At 37.1% G+C, this 24105-nt stretch overlaps 1 protein-coding gene across 5 annotated transcripts in view; it reads right to left on the reverse strand.

The window, feature by feature from the left end:
* Nucleotides 1–24105, reverse strand: part of SLC9A9 (solute carrier family 9 member A9) — a 175630-nt gene that overhangs the window by 60552 nt on the left and 90973 nt on the right. For 4 of the 5 annotated variants that reach the window (XM_005527073.3, XM_014256202.2, XM_014256205.2 and 1 more), the window contains exons 10-12: nt 18404–18517; nt 16580–16691; nt 11065–11218 (exon numbers count right to left, since the gene is read on the reverse strand). In XM_005527073.3, the coding sequence (XP_005527130.1) occupies nt 11065–11218; nt 16580–16691; nt 18404–18517 (380 nt within the window). The remainder of the gene's footprint in view (nt 1–11064; nt 11219–16579; nt 16692–18403; nt 18518–24105) is intronic. The other variant, XM_088061093.1, reaches the window with a different exon arrangement.

Raw genomic sequence — 24105 nt, forward strand, 5'->3', positions numbered from 1 at the left:
GTGCTGGGAGGATGAGATAAGGAGTGTGAAACTATAAGGTTTCATAGTTTTATTTAAGCTTCTTGTGTTCTTTGTAGTGTGTTGGGAGGTGCTTGCTGCATCACAGTTAAGAAGAGGACTCCATTCCCATTGCCCTCTTGTAAAATTTAGAATAAACTGCTGTGTGTAGCAATTATGAGCCAACATCTGAATTCTAGCTGTGATGACAAGGAAAGCGATAGCTTGCATGAGATTAAAAAGAGACAAAGTGAGAGCACAGAGTGAGAAATTGCCTTGATCAGGGTTTCTAAAAGCATAGTATACTTCTGCCCACAGGCCAAGAAAACAAATGTTATTATGACAGCCTGCACCAGCTAAGGATCTGTCCCCATTTCTCCACTGCCACTCAGCTTCCCTGGGGCTCTAAGTACTGCTCTGTGGCCAGTGACCTCAGGCAATGTGATATTTCTGTTGATGTAGTCATAAATATGTGATACTTTGGTATTGGCTTTCCTACCTTACTGAGCAGAGCCAGTAAACTTCAGAGCTGAAAGGCAAGTCTAATGCCTGAAACTCTCCATAGATTCACACAATCATTTAGGTTGGAAAAGACCTTTCACATTGTTGAGTTCAACCATTAACCCAGCACTGTCAAGCACACAGCTAAAGCATTTGCCACATCTATATCTGGAAAGACAAGAGCCTTCTTCCCTTCTTTTGAGAAACAAAGAAAAAATTAATTTTACTTTTAAAAATGTATCATTCCTCTTTTCTGGGATATGCAAGTTGAGATATTTGTGATAAATTGTATCAACATTTGCTTAATCCAACTTGGGGAGCTTATTTATAATTCTGATTTTCAATGTAAGTCACAGGAAAGTAGCACACATCCATTATGACTTAGATATCAAAGTCATAAGGCAATACAAAGAAATGCTGTGACAGAGAACTCAGTGTCTCTTTTGCCAGTATTGCATTAAGCATAAATAAGAAAGTACATTGGCTGCAGACTGTCTTTTGGAATTAAATTGAGAAAATAGAATTCAAATTCAAGTATATATATATATGTATGGGTTACTAGATTAGAAAGCATGTGAGCAACCAGTCTTCTGTAGACTACTGAATAGAGTACTGGAAGACCTGGATTCAGAACTTTACTCTGCAGAAGATAACTGTGTTTTTGTTGATAACTCATTGATAACACCAGTCTACACAGTAATTTTATCTCATTTTCTGTTGAATTAAAATTATTTTCCAACTTCTCTGTTTTCCTCACCTCATGATGCATATGCATCCACACACAGACCTGGCGAGGTTTCAGCTAGAACTCCTCCAGAAGGGTGGAAGAAACTGAATGAGGCAGAGGAGCAAACATCAAACCCATGCAGGCAAGAGGGAGAGCAGGGCTCCTTCTCTAGGTGGGAAACAGGCTGCCATGGCATTTGTAGGGATCCTTCAGGGTGGAGATTACAAAAGCTCAGGGACTGATTAAAGACTCAGATCAAGATGCAGGCAGACTCCCTGAACCCACACTGTGATTTCTGACCAGGCTTAGTACTCATGAATAAGTGAATAGCAAAGGCAACTGGGCAGTTCCAAGGTCACCCCATACAACACCTTATCTGATAAGATCAGCAAAGAATGGTGTTTTAGGATTCCTGTTTGGTATTTTACAGAAACAGCACTTATACATAAAGTTTTGTACAAACATATTTTCTGTATATTTATTTGCATAGAAAATATTTTTGATTTATAAAACCAGAATTTTATGTATGCTTTCAAAATTCCTTGATAAGTTATTTGTCACTATAAAAAAATGGTGTATCTATCTGAAGAAGTAAAAAGTGCAGAATATAATTTTAAGGGCATTGAAATCAAGTACTTCTTGCTGAGATAAGAGGTAATTTTCTTATTTAATGCTCATCCATGTACTGACCAGCCAGTCACTGTTGGACTGTTTCTGATAACTCACTATACAAAAGTCTCTATTACACTGTAATTATCTGTTTATTAAAAGCTAAGAGCCCAGATTTCCATACAGAGCCTCCATTACTTAATATCTGCTTTAATTAGCTTTTCACATTCAACTAATTCTGGGGCAATTTGATAGGCTTGTTATCAAGCATGCCAGACCTGTCCTTCCACTCTACATTTTAAAAAAGAACACAAAGTTCAGAATTTCCAGAGGAATGTTTCATGAGAACTGCGAGTTTCATGAAAGCTGAAGTCACAGTTCTTTTCTGTCACAAAGTTCCTCTGCAAACCCAGGTGTACCCAGTAATGTTTTTATTCTTTAGCTTCACTATTTCATTAGAATATTTATGTCATAGTCCATATATTGCATAATAGGGCCTGTAAGACCCCAAGTCTTCCCAGTTAGCATCTTTATTCTTGTTGGAAGACATAAAGTATGTTTTAGGGCTTTTTTCTTCATGTGAAGTTTATAAATGGAATGAAATGTTTTTGCACTTTGTGGAATATTTGATAACAGAAACAAAAACCACAGGAGAGCTTAAAAAAAACAAAGTTTGAAAAATTTTTAGTTTTTTTTCATACTGGAATGATATTTTAAGTTGTGCTGAAAACTTTTATCCCGTTCTAAATTAAACATTAATTTTCCTATTTTCTTGGTGAAAATATTCTAGTATTCTTAGTGAAGCAAAACAGGAGAAAGGTGAATGTTCACAATTTCAGAATTATGCAAATTATCAAATTAACAATTTTGGAATTATGAAAACCATTAATTCCATGTCCTATTTTTTAGTCCAGCTGACAGTATCAGTTCTTAAAATATGAAAATATGAAAGTTCAGTGAGTTTTGAGAGCATTAATTTTTCAGAAAGCTAGAGTTTCTGACCAGTAATAGAAAGAATTAAGCAGTATCTTGTTCAATACTTACAGACTGGGAATATAAGATTCATCTTAGTAAATGTGATCCTTAATTTTTCTAGAGTTCAGTTTGATACCACACATTTATCTCAAGCCTTTAAATGCTCAAACTATTTTTCTGCACATTTTGCTTATCTTCATGTGACACAGTTTTGGCATATGCTTGAAATAAACTGGGTTATGCATGCACCTATTTAATTCTGACAGAGTAGTTAGAGTGCCAGATTAATTAGGGATATTTTGGTAGAAAGCAATAAACCATCAGTCTCATTCCAAAGTTCCAAATAATTAAGATGTTCCCTAGCACTATTTCCAGATAGGTTTGTTTGATGCTTTGTTTGTAACTTGAAGAACTTCATCATGTTGACTGCTGCATAGCAGTTACCTTTTGTATGACAAGGTGAAAGGTTTTAATGGGAGAAAAAAATGATTGCATTTCATGGAAGATAACTATTTAAGCATACTCAGACATATCAAAGCAACAGTATTTTACAATAGGATAAACCAAAGAGTTTAACTGACACGAATCCAGCTGGATGGATTCTATTCTAAATCATAGATTTATTTATAGTTTTCTGGAGCTATTCAGGGTTTTTTGCCTGTGGAAAGTTGTACCATTTGTTGCTAGTAAACTGAAAGGCATGAATCTTTTATTGTTGTGTAATTTCCTTCTCTCCTGTACCAGATATTCCAGCAATAAAAGTGTATCTTTTATATCTTTCTTTTTCTGTTTTCAGTAGCTATGTGGAGCTAGAAATACAAGCTGTGTGAGGTGGGATTTAACTGTCTGCCCTCTAAGGAGACTGTGCTCAAAATTACCCCCCTCTGGTCAATAAAGACCAACAGAGTTGATGCCTGGAGTTGTGTACAAGTCATGCACGAGTCACAGCTGCAATCCAAAATCTCCTATTCAGCATCTGCCCTGGACTGCTTTCACTGTTGCAGTCAGAAAGTCCAAGTCCTCTGTATTTTAGTCTTTTATTTTGTTATCAAGCACAAATATTTATAAATCTTGTTTAGTGCCTTTCAGGTAAAAGGCTGTGGTGAATAACTGTGAGAGATCAAATGTACACCTTATCTTTGCAGAGAAGTACCTTGCAAATAAATGACAGGCATTTCAGGAGATCACTGAGATTCATTATCTGGATGATTTCTCATTTCCAGATAGAAATGAAAGGAAATTACTCAATTTCTTTTTTTTTATAATAACATCCAATCCATTTAATGTCCAATTTTATAGTGCTTCTTGATTTATAGCATTTCCCAGGCTAATCGTACTCTAGCTACCACTACAAAAGCAGCCATCATCTTAACCCTTTTAGTATGGGTGTCCCCCAAGAAATATTTCCTTTGCTCAAAGATAATTTCATGTGTGATATTGAACTCCTCTGGGTTTGAAGCAGAATGCCTTTCTTATGATTTCAGTCAGGAACTCCAGACCATTTGCTATTTCTTGTAGTTACTACATACACATGAAATGCTTGCATACCCAGAAATCCAGAACTGGTGGCAAAAACCATCAACCAAAGAAAGTATCACATCTAGCAATATTTTTGTATTAAAGAACAGATTCTCTCTGTGACCCACGTCACAAGTAATCAATGCATTAGCATGCAAATTATTCAAATGCTGAATGACGATGCTGTCTTGGCTAAATTTGAAATTGCTGATATTGTTTATAGTTGCTTAATGTCCTATAGCTGAAGTCAAAACTCTGCCTTCCCACTGTCTTCCTGGACCAGTTGTTCCCCATCCTGCTGGGTGGGTGAGCTACTGGGTGGACAGTGACTGGCAGCCACGCAGTTTCCTAATTACTATTTTTCTGTTGTACCCAGAATATTGTGTGTGAACAATGATGGAGCTCATCAGCAAAACAATGTGTCTTAAATATAATGTTCCTTCAATAACTCTGGGACAGCATTTCCTCTGAGCCTTTCTTCTGGGCTCTCCATGAACACAAGAAAGCTTCCTTGTTAGTTTAGTTTTACTTGAATCATTTTCAAGGTGTTCTTCACAGCTGTGAAAATCACTTTTTAAACAGCAGTGTAGATTTTGTGACCTGAGAGTCTGTACATTGATCAGTAACATCCCAATGCTGAGGAGAGCCTGGGGGTCAGCAGCACATTTTCTCATGTATATGCCATTATCCATGAGTAATGCAGGAATATTGAAATTATCATCAGTATAAAAGGTGCCAGGCAGAAGGCTGTCCTGTAGATGTTCACAGGAGCAGATAGTTGGCCAGCTAAGGACAGTATATTAAAAATAGTGGCAGCATTTATGGTTAGACTTGTTACATTAAATTACAGCTTTTTCTTGATTTCAGAGGGTTTTTTTAGGATTAGATGCTGACAGTGTGATCTCTCTTGAACATGTGTCTGGGTGAAAAACACCTCAGTGGGCTGAAGAGACTTGGCTAAAATTTGCCTCTCAGCAGGAGTGTTTATTGCAGTGCTATTTAAATACATACTGAACCGTGGCTAAAGAGCAATATGACCCTGCAAACCAGATCAAACTTTGTTTATTGGAGCTATATTTGCTACTAAGAGGGAACACCAGTTAGGCTGATTATGACTGTTACAAACACAAAACAAAATAATAAGCAGTACAAAGTGCACAGAAATAATAACCCTGCTTGAAAATATCCTGCCTTTAGTTGCACTGTTCTTCTCTATGTTGTGGTCATTTACAAATTACAGTTGAAGATTCTGTTTTCAACAGTAAATAACAGATGCTTCACTTCAACGAAACTGTTTTCCAGGACTCTAGAGGATCTATGACCCAAAGGAATATGATTATAGAAGAGATGACCTGCCAAGGCCAGGAAAAAATATTTAGCTAAACCTTCTTTTCTAAACTGACTTTCCTTCTTCTTGACAAATGACAATAGGAAAATGTGTCCAAGGCAAAACATGCAAAACAACTAACAAGGTTCATAATTATTTCTAAATATTGAATCACGGATCATCTGAAGATATGCACACACATTCTTGGCTGGAACATTCAGAGTGTATCATGGACCAGCCATGTTTCAGGAACCACAATTCTTGTGTGCCCATGTGAGGGAGAAAGGAAAGCCAAGTTGTGTTTCCTTAATTTGGGAATAAATGAGAGGCACTCAAGGTCAAACACTAGTTTGGTTCATAAGGGATCGCTGTAAGGAGATTTACTGTCTCACACTCTTCTCCATGAGCAGAGCAGCACTCAGTGATGCAGCACAATATTCTGATGAGACTTCTCTTAGCAAGCCAACAGGATGACTGCACCTGACTGCAGCCTCCTTGCCCAGATCACCTGTCAGGAGAGCATTCTGTCCAGGGCCTTTCTGCAGCACCCCCTGAACACAGCTGAACACAGGGAATGCTACTAGAGAGTCCAGGAATAATGAAAAGAATATTTTTGTCACTGAAACAGTAGTGCTGTAATCCTGGCCAAGATCATGTTGTTACTGTGGTTGCTCTGTCAAAAGTTCTGTCTTTCAGCAGTCTATAACTAGTGGTTAAAGGGCTGAGATAAATACAGAATCATATTCTGCTAACCCTGGTTTTTGGGTTTCTTTGTGGTAGACAGCCATAGTCATACACAGCCAAGGCTCAGCATTTCATCCCACTGCCCATCTACATCCCTAATGAGCCATTCTGGCAAACATATGCACAGCATTACCCTTTGATGTTGAAACAAGCTGTTGGAATCTGAAGGATCCAAAATGTTGACTACTGCTGGGTGAGATGCTTTTGCTGAGAATGTGAGCTCATCAGCCCTGGTCATCCCCCAGTAATGGGGTATGCCAGGCCTCAGAATTGACAGAAAGTTGGAAGTTTGGAATTGAAGTTTTAGGTGAACTAGAAATGGTGTGATTTTAAGGGCAGCCAGGCACACAAACAGCTCTTTTCTAAAATGCATTTACCAACAGCAATGGTCAGATAGGCACAGTAGTAAAAGTTACTATTCAATGCTGCTTAGTATTTATTTAGAATATGGAATAAAAGTCTTCCTATTAACTGAAGAACTTCTGCAAAGAGATGCGCAAAGAGATGCACAAAGAGTCTGGAAATCCCTTGACAAACATTTACACAAAAAGTGATGATAAACAAAGAAGACCTGATATTTAGCACAATGCTTATATAGGACAGGTTTTATTAACAGCTTTGAATTTTTGCTCTGCCTGTCAGGAGAATCCTTTATCCTCAAACCTCTCAGTGCAGATTTACTGTAAAATGTAGCTCTCTGTTTTTAATCAGAGTATGGGGAATGAAGGGAATCATATATCCAAAAGCATTAGCAAGTAATGCTCAACATCTCTGAAGGCACGTTTATTGAATAGTTCAATTTGACTGCGAACTCAAATGGCTATCTCTGTTTTGGTGTTGATGTGTTATGAAATTATTCTCACATGCTGTTCCAGGTTCATTCATTGTCTGCCAAGAACTGAGTATTGTAGTCCTTTCACATGGGGAGTAAAAGCAAAATTTTTTCCTGTTACAACTGTCAGATAAGTCAAAAGACAATGTGTTATTTAGGAACGTGGTGTAGCCAGTTCTGCTCTTGGCATGGCAGCTGATAATGCTGTAAACACCGTGCATGTGCCTCTGTGCTGGGAAGTGCTAAGTTACTGCACCAGACAACTGGGAACTTTAAATATGACCTCATCTTCAGAAAGGGAACACTAAACACCCCCTGAAAGTCAGTTTCAGGTGTTTAGAAAGGAGAGAGCTAAAATAAATAAGAACTTTCTGAAAGTGTATATTTCATTCTTTTAGAACAATGTTAAGAAATATTCAGTCTTTGTCAAGAATTTTAAGACTCATTTTGAAGGCTGCTACGTATGAGTAAATGCAGTAGTAAAATGAGAATTGTTGGTATGGATTTCTTATAAAACTGTGTTTTGGCATATAAACACTTTTAGACATAAATTCTGTCATTAGAAGGTCATATTTCCAAGGCTTTAAGAACATTTCTTAGATTCAAGATAGAGTTTAAGTAAGAATATATGTTTTAATATAATTCATTTGTTAAATAAGGGGAACAAGAATTCTTATTAATAAACTTAGTGAGTTCCTGGGATCCATTTAAGCTTTTTTTTACAAGAGCTCTTAGCTAGTTTCTTGCCACACAGCTAATTGATGTTGCTGCATTAAATGGGAGATGGAAGTTGAGCATTTTTCAGTAGCACATGGTCAATTTTGATAGTGTATCTTACTATATGTTTTAGCAACAATTTGGAAGTGTTATAAGTCATACATATTCCTGGAATAAATCCACTGGTAGTTATCTCTGAGGACACATCCTAATCTTTTCTCTAAAAATAGAGTGACAGATTCTATTTACATTATGTTAAATTTTAACTGAAAAAGAAAAGAGTGGATCTGATGCTATTTCTGTGAGGAGAGGAGGAAAATTATGGGAATTCCAGTTATTATGGAGACAAAGACTGATTTTTTTCAGAAGAAGTTCCATTCCTACTCTTATTTTAAAATTGTCATTGTTCTATTCCTTTATACACCAAGAGTCCAGCTCACTCTTGTGAGAACTTCACAATTTAAATTATGGAGAGTGCAATAAATGAAATAATATGTGAGCAATAATATACAGCAAGAAGGCTGTACAGATCTGAGTACTGTCCTGTGCCCTAATGGATTGCATTATGGCAGAGCAAATGGTAAATATATTGGTGTGAGTTCTTTCTGATTTATGTTATTTTTACATATCTTGAGCTGAATGGATGATAGATTTATTTATGCTTAAAATCCAAACTGTGGGTAAACTGGTACCATATAAACTAAACTCAAGTGTTTATCTCTAGGATAAGACTGAGTTGATCGACCTTGGGGAGTTTAGAGTTGCATCTCCTGAACTAAGGACAGGAACTGGAGCCTATTTCACAGAGGGAGAGAGGACACAAAACAGTGCGTGTGAATGAAATTCAATCCATCCAAATAGATTGAAATCACATGCTCCTCTCTATTAGTCTCTGAATGCCTCCAGTTCAGTTAAATATATTATCTGCTGGATAATCATTTTATGATGAAAAATTGGCAAAAAAAGCACACTCTGCTTGGAACTGTTATTTGCTTGATCATGCTGGTTTTGACCATTCTCTCCTGAGATAGTTTATCTATACAGCAGCTTGTAATTTATGTAGGGAAAGCCAGTGTAGTCACTGTGACCTTTTATACATTTTTTAATTTCCTGTAAGCACTTGATTTTGATAAGGTGAATAGCTGTTGTTGTTTAGATTACCTGTGCTTTCCTCAGCAAACTTATCTGCTGGGATCCATACAAGTGTCAATTATCATGAATTACCACCACCTTTAAATACAATTACTTAGCAAAATTACTTAAGACTAAAAAGACAAATGCTAGTAGCTAAGGACAAAATTCCACATTGAAATGTAATAAATTATAAAGACAATTAAACATCTTTACTAGAAGGAGAAATCAGACCCTCAAGATACATTTGTAATTAAAGATGTCTATTTAAAATTTTCTCTCAATTTGACCCCCTTATAATTTATGAAGATGTATGTTCTAATGGGAAGAAATTTAGTGGAAATTATGAACCTAATAGCTTTATAGTAAGAAAATCTATATCCTGATTACAAACCCAATTAATTTTGTCAGTAAAAATGTCTGGCAGATCTGATGGGATTCAGAGGAAATCCTCAGAGATGAGCATTTCAAATCAATAATGGTTGTCTACTTTCAGTGTCTTTGGTGAAATCTATTGTAGAAGAGGTCAGAGAAAGAAGCATGTATATTGAACAGTATAAACAGTTTTTATGAGAGCCCCTCACTTGTGGTCTTGGGGGGCTTTGCACCTCTGGGTAGCACTAAGCAGAAGAAATGCCATTGTATCCAATTCAACAGCTTGTTAGTAAAAACACTTCACAATCTTAATTTAAAACTTCCTAGAGAGCTAAGCCATGAGCACTTAGATTGCACGTTGACTTTTCCCCTTCCTGTACTCTCAGCATCATTCCTTATCTCCTGTTATAGAAACCCAGACTGATTTGCTCCCCAAGATCTAATGAGAGAGCTCTTCCTCATCCACATTTTCATTGCTACATAAAAAAACTCTTGCTGACTGACAGTGAAAAAATGGCAAATCTCAGAAAGATGACTGATAGTGCCAGAGTGTATCCAAACTGTAATGGTCTTGATTGACATTATGGGACATGAGACATGTCATGAAGAAGAATCAAACTGTCACAGAAATAGAAAACCTCCACACTGTACATGGATGCTTGCATTTTTATGTTTATCCAGTACACTTGTACGCTAGTCCTGATTTTGTCTGCAAGTTTTATCTATGCTCTTTGTAAAAGCCCCAATTTGGTTATCTTCAGCTGCTATTTTATAGCAAGAGTCTGACGTGAAGGCTTGTAATCAGACATCATTTTGTAAACAAGGAAAACATATGCTATATATAGAATAAATGATAAAGAATTGTGAATTGCAGGCCCATCTTGATACTGAGGTTTTCTGTGGGGATCTTGCAAATCACAGCAGGGAGTTCTGAATGGATTATGAAGTAACCAGAATCAATAACCAGCATGAGTATGCTCATTATTAAAAGCTGGGTTCCAAAAAAGCACACTTGGAAGGACACTGCATTTAAATTAGATCCTTTTTACTCCAGTTTTCTACTTCTCTCTCTCTTGTCATTTAACCTCCCTTGTTGTTCATTGCTCTCAGTGAATACAAGTGACTATGAAGTAATTTAAAAAATAATATAGTGAAGAAGAATATAAAAAACAATGCATAATAAATTAATGCCTGAATAAGGCAGCAGTGGAGGAAGATTTTTCCAGCATATTCTCATTATAATCAGAAATACATGATTTATTACATGTTTGTGTAATAACTACAGATTTTGGGATGAGGACAAAATCTGCCTTCCTTCAGCAGCAAGGAGGACGCTATTAGGGTGTACTCACAGTGTTTAAAAGGAGCAGGAGTGAAACAAACTCTTAGGAAACAAGGATGTGTCTGACCTACATCTAAACCCATAACAAAGTTAGGAAGAACCTGTTCCTTGTGGTCTGGAGCCTCTAACAGGCACATAAATACTTCCTTTGTGTATGTTAAAGCTCGTAAAGAACACATATAAGCAGTAGAAAGTGGTAAGGATATAGTGACTGATCCGTAGGGCTCTGGTTCCATTCTGCTGGCTGATGCTGTACAGACAATACTGACCTGATCTGCAGCCAGGTGAGCATTGGTGTTGTGCCGCCCCCAAACACCCAGACGGTGAAGAACACGATCAGCAGGGCTGTGGTGAACATCATCTGCTTGGGCTGGGAGTCCGTGTCCCGAATGGCCAATGCAAACGCAATCGCACCGCGTAACCCTGAAACAACACGAGGATGATGGACTTAATGGGAGGGAGAAACAGAATTTTAATCTTTTCAGTCCAAACCCGTTCCAAGGGCAGAGGAAATTTTCAGATCATAATCCTGCTTATAAAGTACTGAATCATGCTAACTAGAAGGGTGGGATGTAATGCAGCAAATCTGAAAAAGTGAACAGTGAAAGTACTACTCATACATACACATACTAATCACACTTTTGCTTTACATACACTGAATTCTTTGTCTTGAATAATTTCAAATTAAGTAGTAATCTGAATTTAATGCAGATTGAGAAAGAAATCTATATCCTGTGTTAAGTGGGACTACTCATGAAGTAAGGAGCAAGGGAAAAAGAAGATTGACATTAAAATCTGTACCCAAATACGCTACTCATTTCTCCCTTGAAAATATAGAATATGTTCCTTTAAAATAATTTAATGTTCTAAGACTAGTCAGAAAAAACGTGACTTAAAAACAATGAATAGTTTTTCAAAGATGGTTTTAAATATCTAAAATGGATGCAGAATAAATTAAAGTACTTGAAACATAATAGTTGTAGAATTATACACCCACAGAGACTAAATAAACAAGAAATTATAAAGGTTGTGAAAACAGCTAAATGAGTTTTTTTTTTTTTAAAAGCCCCATAGGTAGTAATGAGGTGACTAAATAGGTCTTGACAGAATGCCATGTTTAAAAATTGAGGGGGGAAAAAGCCTGCTAGTGCCTGCAGCCCTCAGAATGCAACATACAAATAATACTCTATATTTTCCAGTGCCTTTCATTTATCTATTTGAATGTACTTTATCATTTTCCAAAAAAATCTCACAAAGCAAGTGTAGAGGGCAAAGTCATTATGTGTATACAATACACACTGAGTCCAAAAAGTACTTTGCAAAGTATTGAGAGATTAAATCTAGTAATCAAACCTCTTGTAAGGCACTGATGACATATGCAGAATCATTTAATTAACTGCTAAATGCAGCTATTTTTGGGCTAGAACCCCAAAGCTCTTCAAGATTACATAGCTAGAATGTGAATTATTTGGTACAGAAGCTGGGCTTCCAATTGTTTGGTATAGAAGTTTATCCAGGAAACAGCACACAGCCATTTCTGCAAGGAAGAAGCAGACTGGAGTTCCATTATCTGAAAATACTCAGTGGCAGCAGGTTCAAAACCCTGCAGGCAGACACTGGGCTTGCCCTTGGCTTTGCTTTTGTGTAAAAGATGTCTCTAAGGATGCAGATGCTTTACTGTTTTCTAACAGCGAAAGAATATAATCTCATTTTAAACATGTATCTGAACTACTATTGAAATGGTCTTTATATCAGTGGTCACAGTGGTAATCTGGATGATTAACACAGCTACACCTATTTCAATGGAAAACAACACTGCTGCTCACAATTGCATCACACCTTTAATTTTAAATCTAGAACATCTCTTTTTGTAAGAGGGGATATATATATATGTATATACACAAAAATATATACATATAAAAGTTAATTAGTATGTCTTCTTGAGCAGTGGACTGGCTGTTTCCTCAGTTCAGAAACATAGTGAGTGACTTCTCTGCATTTTTCATTTATAAAAGGCTCAACATGGTCTATAAGAGATAATTCAGTTTCAACTAAAGACATGTCTAAATTAAAATAAATAATCAAACTAAACAACAAAAGCAGTGGGAAGCAGATTAATACACTTCAAATGTAAGGACTCTAAGAGAAGCAAGGAACACTACCATATATATATATATATATATATATATATATATATATATATATAAAAATACTTTCCAGGTAATAATATAAATGAAGGAAGGGAATTTTAACAACGTCAAAAAACATTGAGATACTGAAGTTAAGGAAGAATAAATTTTCTGTAAAACTTTGTTACCTCAGCTACACCTGGAGAGAGCAGTGCAGCAGAAGGACCAACTCTGATGAACCATTAGCAGAGATGCTCTCCCCTCATCTTTCGGAGGTGCAGTGATGGCAGCTCCACATCTCTGTTAATCCATTCATTCTTGGGCTGAATCACAAATTTCCTAACAGATCTTTTTTTTTTTTCTAGCCATTAGGGACTCATCTTTAAGCAATATTCTTTAATGTGCCAGAGCTTTCAAAGCAGACCAACCCAGGGCCAAGCTCCAGAGTCCCCCAGAGCAGAACCCATGGGCCCTGTAGGGCTGTTAGCCATCCTTTGCCCACACCCCACACAAACACCTCTCCAAACCCAGCCCTCTCAGTGAGAGCTGGAGTGTTTGTTGTTGGTGGGGAAAGAATCTGCCAGGAAATAAGACTTTCTGTGGGTAGCTTGGTGTTTTGGTTTCAGCTGTAGTTTTCTGCTCTTTGCTTCCTTGCTTTCTTTTCTGTTTAGCTGATTTCTTCACATATCTGCATCTCTTGGACAGTTCACATTGCCACTTCCCACCTCTGTGTCTGTATGAGTGTGTAGATGTGAATGCCTGCACAACAGCTGCCTGTACACAGGCATTTTTTGGTTTAATTCTGCATTTGTGTTCATTCTTTTCAGACTCCACTGATGCCATAATGCCTCACATTAACAGCAACCACCTCTGTAGCACTGTGTCCCACAAGCCTCTCTGTTGCCTATTGATGTGTTGTAGAGAAGAGGAAAGCAGAGTAAAAAGTAAATAAAGATGTTGGGAGAAGAATGGAAGGTTCTATAAAGGCTAAGACTTTAAAATGTTTCTTTTTCACGTGAGCAGAGACTGATGGACTGCTCATTTTAGCTGATGTTCAATTTAATTTGAGAAGCTCAGGCTTAATTAATCCTAGTATAAAGGACTAATCAAGTTTTCATTTACAATGGAGTGTTATCAGGAATCATGATTAAAAACATTTGTAGAAGTGAATCCACCCTCTGTAATGTATTGTTAGAGGAGTGGCAGAAGCAGATGAAGAATGTGATGAATCCAGATGCTCCATAATCCACCTCCAAGCCCAGCTCTTCCACCTTGCCTCAACTGTATTAACACGCATCAAAAAGCAGAACTTAATGACTTCAGGAGAGTTCTTTGCAGAGTAAGGTATAATCAAATGCTAATCAACAGTGTACTTGCCTACCCTAATTGCTTTTCTCAGCAATTTTTCTCAGCAATCACTTTGGTGATTGTGGCAGTAAAACAATCAGTAAATGTTTGGTGGATTTGGTAATGATGATAGAAAACAAAACTACCCCAAAATGCATTGTTTTCCACATCTGTGGGTGTGATGCTGTGGTGAATGAAGGCCATTTTGTCCTGTGATCAACTAGAACCTGATGCTGTAGCAGAACAACGAAGGTGGTAAAACACACTCTGAGATGGTGGATGCCCCATCCCTGGAAACACTCGAGGTCAGGTTGGCTGGGGCCCTGAGCAGCCTGATCTAGTTGAGGATACCCCTGATAATTGCAGGGGGTTGGACTGGATAACCTTTAAGTGTCCCCTCCAGCCCAAGGTCTTCTATGACTGTTGCTACTGATCTTTGTAGATAATTTCCTTCAAACTCAAATTCAATGTCTTGTTTAGTCATCAGACATGTGTCTCTCTTCTGGCAGCTGTTGTCCTCTTTGTTTATCTATATGCAGTATGATCAGTTCACAGCACTAAGAATGTTATTGGTAACTAAGCACACATCTTGGTGCATCTTACAAAATAGAATTACACACAAAATCTGTGTATCTTGTGTTCTGTAAAGTGTGCAGGTCCTGGCAGCATGAGAGACAGTCTTTATTATTATAGTTGCAGATTATGCCATTGCTTTATTATAATGTAAAAACATTTTTCTCTACAAAAGAGAGGGGTTTTTTTCTTTGAAAGTAGTTAAAAATTACTTTTTTGAGAATTTTAACATTTAAATTTTAGAAGCCTGCAATATTACTGTTTCAGTTCTCAGCTGCCAGATTGTCCTGGAAAGCTAATGTGTGTGAGTTCTCACGTTCAGTTGCTGGCTGCAGGCTGCTTTCTGCTCCTGCTCCGTGGAGAATGAAATTCGACTGCAGAAAATGAGGACAGAAAAGTGAAAGAATAAGAGAGATTTCAGAAGGTTTTCCATTCTATACTGCAGCTGATGAAAACCAAAAGCCAAAATGGAACCGAGGAACTAGATACCAAATGCTATGATGCTATTTTTCATGCTGTTGTCTAGCTGGCCACCTGCTAGGCTTACTAGAGGGATCTACAGATCCAAGTTGCGTGTGGAACAATCGCAGGGGAGCAGTTGGGCTGAAAGGCAGCTCCTGCTGGATGTGTCATCATCCCTCACTCCAGCCTCGCTGGAATTAGCTGACATTTTCAGTGGCAGCTTTTAGCAGAAGGATTGAATGGGTATAGAAATGAACTGCTGTGTTGCTCCCTAGAGAGTTGGAATTATATAGGCACAAATGAGGCCCCCTGATGTGGAGTACTCCCGATGAGGAAGCTTGAAGTGCAGCACATTGTATTTCACTCGTTATCTGACTAAATGGATCTCTGTGCATCAAGGCTGTCAATCAAGAACTTTTATCCATACAAATGTGGAATAAATTTTTGCATAAAAAGCAGGAAAAAGAAGCAAAAAAGGTGCTGAGTTTTTAATTTTAGAAGATTATATCATCAATAACATTGGGGCATCTGCATTTCTGTCTTTTACTGAACAGATATTCTTAGATTATACGTGAGTTTTTCCTAACTAGCATCAGAAAGTCAAGCGGAATTATTTCTAGCTTGTACAAGTAAAAAAATATGGAATCCAGATGAGCTTTAACAGCTCTGGGGATGATGTGCAAATCAGACTAGAACATGGCTCCCTCTTCTGGATTTTAAATATTTTTTTATTATTCTACAATGTTAACAAAATCAATAAAATTAAATATGAAGCTGGAATACATATGAAAAAGACTGAGGAATTGTTCTCCTCTCATATTTCAAAGTAAAACTGTTCTTGAAGTTGAAGGAATTACCAAAGAACATGTGTGATGTGAGTATCAGTGGACTAACACTGTCCAAGTTGGATATTTATGTGCTGCTATGTAAAATACTCTCAGTTATACTACAGGTGCCTCTAAAACAACACAATTTAAAAACCTGGTATTCCCAAATTGTTGTGGAAGTGTAGACAGATGGGGGGACAGTGGATTGAAAGACGATGGCTTCCTGGGCAGTGAGTGTCCAAAACATTTATTAAAATAGGTCGAGAGCACAGAGAGGTTGATCAGAAGGCATCCATTTGCTTCAGTAGCTTTGGAGAGATGACCTTGACTTTTAAGATAACAAATTCTTTGTGATAAATAGGGCTTTTTCTAGTGATAGACGACTGTTTTTGTCATTCATTAAATGTGGACAGGAAAAATACCAAAAAACCCCAAATAGTTCTTACCTGAAAACATCATCATGTGCTGAAAGTTCCTGGGAATCTTTTGTTTTCGACCCAAATTCAAAAGGAAAGAAAGTGGGTATATGTTGGAAGCTCTTGCTACAAAAACTGCCACCTAAAATGTAAGATGTTGAGGAAAATAGTGGACAAACTACTGACAAAACCAGAGTTAACTTAAATATTTCCCTAAAATTATTTTTAAGGTGTAATTAAACAAATATGATATTATTTTCCTTCATGTTTTACATGTCATGTTCTCATGCTTCCTGTGCAGTGGCAGAGATCTGCCTTCCCCAGACATCCTGATTTTATATTCATCATAATATATCTCACTTCAATCACTCTACTTCTACTCATCACATTTGTCACATGTGACTTCATCTTCAGCCCTTCAGGAAAATGCCCACCATCAATTGCAGGGAGAACATTATCTCCTTGAGCAGCAATTTGCAGAGAATAAATGTGCTTTTTGGACTTGATTATTACTTCCTTATTTCCTGGCAATTCATATTGTCTATACCCAGCATTTTTTGCCTTTTCTTCCCCTTCACTGAGGAGTTTCTTCTGATGAAGTTCTTTATGTGGAACTGTGGAACTATCCCAGAAGTTGCCTTAATTAAAAACATGAGGCCATTATCAGGTTTAAAGAAAGGCAGTCAGAGCTCTTTATATATGTTTTTGCACATTTGCACCTTTGTGCCCTCCCCTTGTCTTGTAGCCCAGTCACGGCACTTCCAGCCCAAGACACGCCATGAGCTGGGGACCAGTGAAGAGTTTGAGAGGCAATGTCTGTGTCCCAGTGGCTGCACCAAGAGCTCAGGAGGAGCTCAGCCCTATGGTTTGGGAGGATGCTCAGGCAGCTCCATGGCTTGAGAGGATGCTCAGGCAGCCCCACAGCTCAGGAGGATGCTCAGGCAGCCCTTGGCAATGCTGGCTGCCCATGCCAGGAGCGCAGGACAGGCTGTGCTGTTGCCCTGGGACACAGTTTGCTCCTGGCTCCTCGCTGCCATCCTGCCCAGCCTGGAGCCAAGGGAGCTCTGGTGCAGTCCTGATTGCTCATTTTGAAATGACATATAGAAATTACTGCACATAAACACTATGCTCCCAACTTTCAAAGCTATTACAGTCCATTTAAAAGTGATAAGCAGAGGGCTGTGGCTCTGAGCCAAAAAAAAAGAAAACATAGTATAAATTGTCAGTGTGAAAAGAATCTGTATTACCGTACAAGTAATAATTGTTGAGAAACCATGGCAGAATTAAAGACACAGAGCTTTTCTTACCAGTCTCTTAGGCATGTGATGGTGTAAGTGATTCCATGTATACTTGATATCAAGTATAAAGAAGGAAAGATTTAAGCAAAGCAGAACTGTGTGATTAAGGACTTCATATCATTTAAGTAGTTTTGGGGAAGTCATGTTTAAGGCACACATCTGTCTGGAGGCAGCTCTTCAGTTTGTGAATCCGCACTGGTGCCAGACAGGAAAAAAGGTTTTGTGTTGCACCTGTCCCCACATATATGTCGTAATACTTACACCAACTTCCCACCCCACCTGTAAACCATGGGCAAAAGTTCCCCAGCTGGTTTAAAGCTATTTGCCTGTAGCAGAGGAGCAAACCAGCAACTATCCAAAGAATATGCATTGGGGCAGTTATTGGGATATAGGTAATAGATGACTTGGAATAGACAAAAAAATGATCTTTAGTATTCAAGGAAATGATTGACTTGCTTGTTGACTTCTTTTTTTTCACATGGAACATGCATTCTTTTTACATGGATACACACACACACATGTACAGAGATATGTACTTCTTTAAAGCAAAGGATACAAGTGCACCAAATATGAAAAGAGGATTGAAGATGTGATTTTGAAATGTAAATAGCGCAAGTCCCATGTAACAGAAGATGACATTCTCAGCCAAAAAATTCATGAACTCGAACAACTTTAATGAGAAAGAAAGAACATAATTATGACTCATGTCTACAGCAAACTACTGATTATCCCAAGTTCCCTTGGAATACAGAACTGTTTAGATGAAAGGAACAGAAATTGCTGCTATTTCAAGGGTGGATTTTAAACCCACCTAATTTGCTATACACTATAACAAGGTGTCTTTTAGCTTGAAAAATCATAGTTGCTTGCATGTTTTTCTCTGATTTGTATATGAAAGCTTGACATAGACAACCAGTAAAATACATAAACAGCAAGTAAGTTATATGAGCTTCAATGCAAACTGCAAGGAAGCTGAGGGAAATTAGCTTCACTCATGTTTACAGGGGTGAGCCTGGGAAATGGCTCCTGGTTACACAAGTGGCTGTGCATAATGCAGTCCTGGGTATGGGTACATTAAAGCCTAGAGAGAAAAAAAATTCCCAAATGGACATTTAAGAATCTTCCCCTTTAAAATATAGCACAGTCTTCCTTGCTAGTGTGAATATTATCCTGCAGATGTAAACTCTTATTGCACTGTATGGACATCAATCTCAATACTCATTTCAAACCAAACTATTTAAAATATAATTTAAAGGTATTATAAAATAAGCTTAAAGTACATGAGTAGGGTAGAATTTCTTCTGTGAAAAAACAAACAAAGCCACAATATTCATTTGCCTTGGGGGGATGTTCTTGATTGTATTTGCAACTGATTATATTAAAACTAATAAAATAAATTTTCCTATTTAACCACATCTGGAAAAAATGGATCATTGCTGCCAAATTTCCACAGAGAAAAAAAGGGGTATTTCACTTCTGAAGTCACTTTTGAGCTCAGGATTCTATGCCAACAAATCTTGATGTGGAGTTAGGACTGAAGTTTGTCAGTCTGTCTGCAACCAGCCATACATCACTATCCAGAAGGTTACTATGGAGATGGTTTATTCATCCTCAATGGGCTTATGTATTTTTTGTAATATGTTTGTGCTTCTAAAAATAAATATCCAGTAACAGTCACTAAGATTTAACAAAGGAAAAATGAGAGCCGTCACAATCATTAAAACAAATTTGAGAAGCAAAATGGCATAAAACCCATTAGTATATGGGAGGATATTTTGGATCCCATGGCAGCCCCATCAATTATCCCAAGGACACATTCCATAGCCCTCATTTTGTGCTGCAATACTGAACAACATGAAAACAAACACAAAAAATATGTGCAGGTTAGCAGTCTTAAATGTTTTTTAAGATAATAAATGTATGAGAATTAAATTTAGATGAGAGAAACCAGTTGTCAAAAACTTCCAAGTATGGGATCTTGTGTCCCATAGAAATTATGATAAATTCTTCCATTTCCACTGGGAGCAAACGTGATCCCATGTCTATGTGGGAATATCATCTGATGTATGGTTTGAAACAATAGAAAAATGTATCAGGAGGGCCATGACAGGATCTACATTTCTACAAAATAGATATCTGTGTTTATATGAAAACCTAGTGAGGGAAGGGTATTGCTATGAGGAGTTACAACTGCATACTTTAATTATTGGGATGAGACAAAGTACTCCACAGGTTTTAAAGCTGAATGATATTTCATTTTTCATTTAGAAAATCTCATTCAAGACTCAAAAAAATTTAAAGTAGATGCACTATTGTCGCATTTTAGAAACAGAAATTCTTAAATTTCCTTTCTTGTGTCTTCAGAACTTCTGGTAATATATATTTTTTGGAGGAAAAGAGATTTTTTTCTGTATCATTGCCTTTGTTCTATACTTTTTCTCAGCAATCTTATTAAATTCAAGTTTTTACTCTTGCTTGAAGTGCTTTCATGGTGTAGCTGATTTTAAACTTCACTCCCCTTGTCTCCCAGCAATCTGATCAAGATACAATCTTTATGGGTTTCTTGCAAATCCAGCTTATTGCATCTTTTTCATTTCCCTGTAACTTTTCCTCCGTCTACTCACTACATGCATCCTGCTTCCTCCTACTTCAAACTTCCAGGCTGATTTCAGTAAATGATTGTTAAAGAGAAAAAGATCCCTCATTCTTTTCTGGGTGTTTGCACTCGACATGAACAACACATTTTTCCTTTGGTCTGGGTGAATGTGTCGTGTTCCACAGCAGAGGCCTGGTGATTTCCTTGGTCTCTATTCACAGTGGATGTAACATTTGTAGCCACAGCATCTGTGTCAGATACCACCAATGCTGGAATTGTATTGCTGGACATCAATTTAATTTCTTTATTTCTTTTTGCGAGAGCAAATATAATCCAAATATTTTTTAAAATTTTTTTTAGTGTGTGTGTGTGTGGCTTTGCTGAACTGTGATTTTTTTTTTTCTCTTATCTCTAGTTTCTCTGTATTCTGATCTTTCACTATCAGAGCATGGGCTTGCTTGCTAGAAGATTAAATCCAGACTACTTTTCTTCCTTTGTGTAGCAAAAATCCAGGCATTATTTCAATAGCTAATTTAGAGCAGGCTCCACTCCTTCCTATTCCAGGCACAGCCATGATATGTTCTTTTATCAAAGATTCAGCTCCTTAAAATGGTAAAAGTAGCTTTTTAGCTTCATTCTGAACCATTTGTGTTCCCCACATAGTTTTCTCTCTTCTTTTAAAAGTCTATCACTTACTCACATGATACATTTATTCACTGACTGCTACTTATTCAAATTTCTCAGCATGAGTTAGAAAAAATTAAATAAAATAACTGCTTCAGAACTAGTTATTGTCATAAGAGATGTTACCTGAATGCCTTTTCCTGGCACATGACACTTGCTGATATAACATAAAAATTACCGACTGTTCTGCTGACTTTACTTTTATTCGTGTATTTAAGTGTAGTGTTTTATTTAGTGTTCATCTTCTGTGCTTTGTTCAACAGTAATACAGAGCCCATGGAGAGATTCCATTTAGCACTTAACTGTCAGTGCTGTGCAGCATAAATCCCTTCAGAGCAAAACAATTTCTTCTAAAGAGATCTTCTGAAAACCATGTTAAGAAACAGCTTCCATAGGAGCATTTCCCCAGATTGTCATGCCTTTCAGTCAAATATTTCTGTCGTTATTTTAAATAAGAGATGTCAAGACCTTTTGATGAGAAGTAGAAAAATAGGAGCAATAGGCTTTCAACTGGAATTTAAGAATTCCTGGGTCAGTCAAGGAGTTGCAGCATACACAGTAGGCTCTGGGTGACATCCTCTCTTGTCTGAGGGGCCATGAGCCAGGTCCATGCTGTGGTCCATGGATGATTAAATGCCACTCAAAAATTCCCAATATTTTGAATATCTGTACTTGCAAGAGGGATTACTTTTGTGGGAAGAAAAAGTTAGGATTGAAGTCCTGGATACTGAGTGTTTGGAAGTATATTTTAATAATCATAAATTCCCTTCCCTTGTCACCCACACAGACAATCAAGCTCTTTCCACTCTAAATGAAATTGGCATAAAGTTCTTATACGCCACTATTAGTTTTCACAGGAAAAAACCATTTTAATATACATACAGCAATAAGACATCTTCATTAAACTAAAACCCCTCATTTGTAATGTGGCATTTCTAACTCCACGAAGTTTATAAATCTGCTTATACTTTTAATGTAAGAGCTGTAATAAATCACCAATGTCAACACATTGCAGAGTGGAGTATTAATTTTAAGAACACCGGTTCAGAACTAATCCAGGCACTTGGTTTAGCTGTTTAGCTCAGTGAGTTACTGAAAATGTTATTTGCTTTGCTTTGGTAATTTCCTCAGTAAGTAGTGGTTATTACAAAAGATTTGTATCAAAATTGACATGATGTTTATGTATTTAAAAACACATCATTCATGAAATATGCTTCACTTTTCTATTACTCTCAGCTGTTGTAAGTACTAAGAGAGATGTGCAAAAAATTCCATTTTAAGCTGGGACATTGTTCTGGAAAATGAACTTTCAGTTCAGTTCTCACTGGCAGAGGGAGAAATCAGTCCAGGCTACCTGTATCTTAGGCCTTGCTGCAACCAATGGGTTTATCTTACACCAATGTTTTATTTTAACTCAAATGAAAAAAATTATATGATATAAAAACTGTATTAGTTTTAGCTTTTCAGTGAGATAAGGAAAGCACATTCTTTTTCCCTCTCCTTCCTTTCCTCCACCCCCACAGTAAAGTTCCAGCCAACCAGAGCAGTAAATTATGCCAGAATGGCTTTTGCAACTTGATTTATTTTCTAGAACTACTTATATTTTCACTGAGTGTTACAGAGATTATCTAGGTAAGTAATTAGTGCACCTGGAAGAGGAACACACTAAGTACCAATCTCATCTGCTACAAAAATAGAATTCCTTAAAGGACCATCAGAAGGAGAAAATGAACATAATCTATGCCAAAGTCCCCTTGTGGCTGGGGAGACAGAACAATGTAAGATTTTTCAAATACTGATATTTTAAGGAACATTTCTCATCTCAAGGGAATAAACTTAGTATAACAGGACTGGATAAAAGCAGAATGACAAACAGCATTCTTTCCTCTTGAGGGAATAACATTAGTATGGAGGTATTGGGTAGAAGCTGAGTTACACCCTGAAGTTCCTTCCAGCAAAATTTAGTGAATTTTAATCATTGATGGCAATATTGCATTTGTTCACTTGATTTAAAATCTGCTGAAGGAATGTCATCCACCTCTTGCAGGTACCTGCAGGGCTTCTGTAGCTGGACTGATTTTGCTAGAAACATGGGAAATGTCACGTGTCTGGGGGGTGCACCCTACAGTGATATATTCTTGCAACAAAACAGGGAGAGTTTCCATAGTCCAACAGCAGCTAGGAAGCTAGAATGTAAAACTGATTATGTATTTAAGAGAGATCTAAAGGTGGCAGAGCTATTAAAAACTGCAGAAGTCAATGTTAAGTGATGTTTATAAAATTTATTATCTTTGAATAATGCTATTTAATTAGATCACAGATATCAAAATATCCCACAAATTCAAGGATATTGATAAATTAATAATTGACGAAAATTGCTTTTCCTTAACTCTTTTGAATTAAAATGCAGTGAGAATTCAAACTACCGTAATTTTCCTGAGATTACAGAAGCCTTTATTATAACCTAATTGCTTTATTTAATTTCTCTTCTGATTAGAGTTTTCAAAATTGGAAAAACTTTTGGATTTGAACCACTTGCTTGAAATCTTATACAGCTATAATGAATGTTCACAGCATACTGATATAATGTTCATTTCTTAATATGCTTAGATGAAAGAATCAGCAAAAGTAACTCAAATTAATGATAGAATATAAACTTGTTTATGGTGCTAATTTTGATACACAAGGATATCTGACTCTCAACTTGCAAACACAGTAGCAGAGAGAAGTTCTTATAGGATGTTTAATGTCCTGGGGAAAAATTCTGGGTTTTTTTATCAGTAGGCTTTGCTACTGAATTAAATGAATTTCACCCCAACAGATTTATTGAAGACACACAATAACTTTCTATTTCCCTATAGATCTGGGAGGTTTAAAGGATTCATAAGGCCTGAGGAAGAAATAGGAAAGGAAAAAGATATAAAAGAAAACAGTAGCACCAAGAGGAAGGAAAGGCCAGCAAGATTTTGCATTTCCAT

This window comes from Pseudopodoces humilis, chromosome 11 (assembly GCF_049639895.1).
Source record: "Pseudopodoces humilis isolate 2021_Gansu_Grassland_sample_001 chromosome 11, ASM4963989v1, whole genome shotgun sequence".
Taxonomy (NCBI): domain Eukaryota; kingdom Metazoa; phylum Chordata; class Aves; order Passeriformes; family Paridae; genus Pseudopodoces; species Pseudopodoces humilis.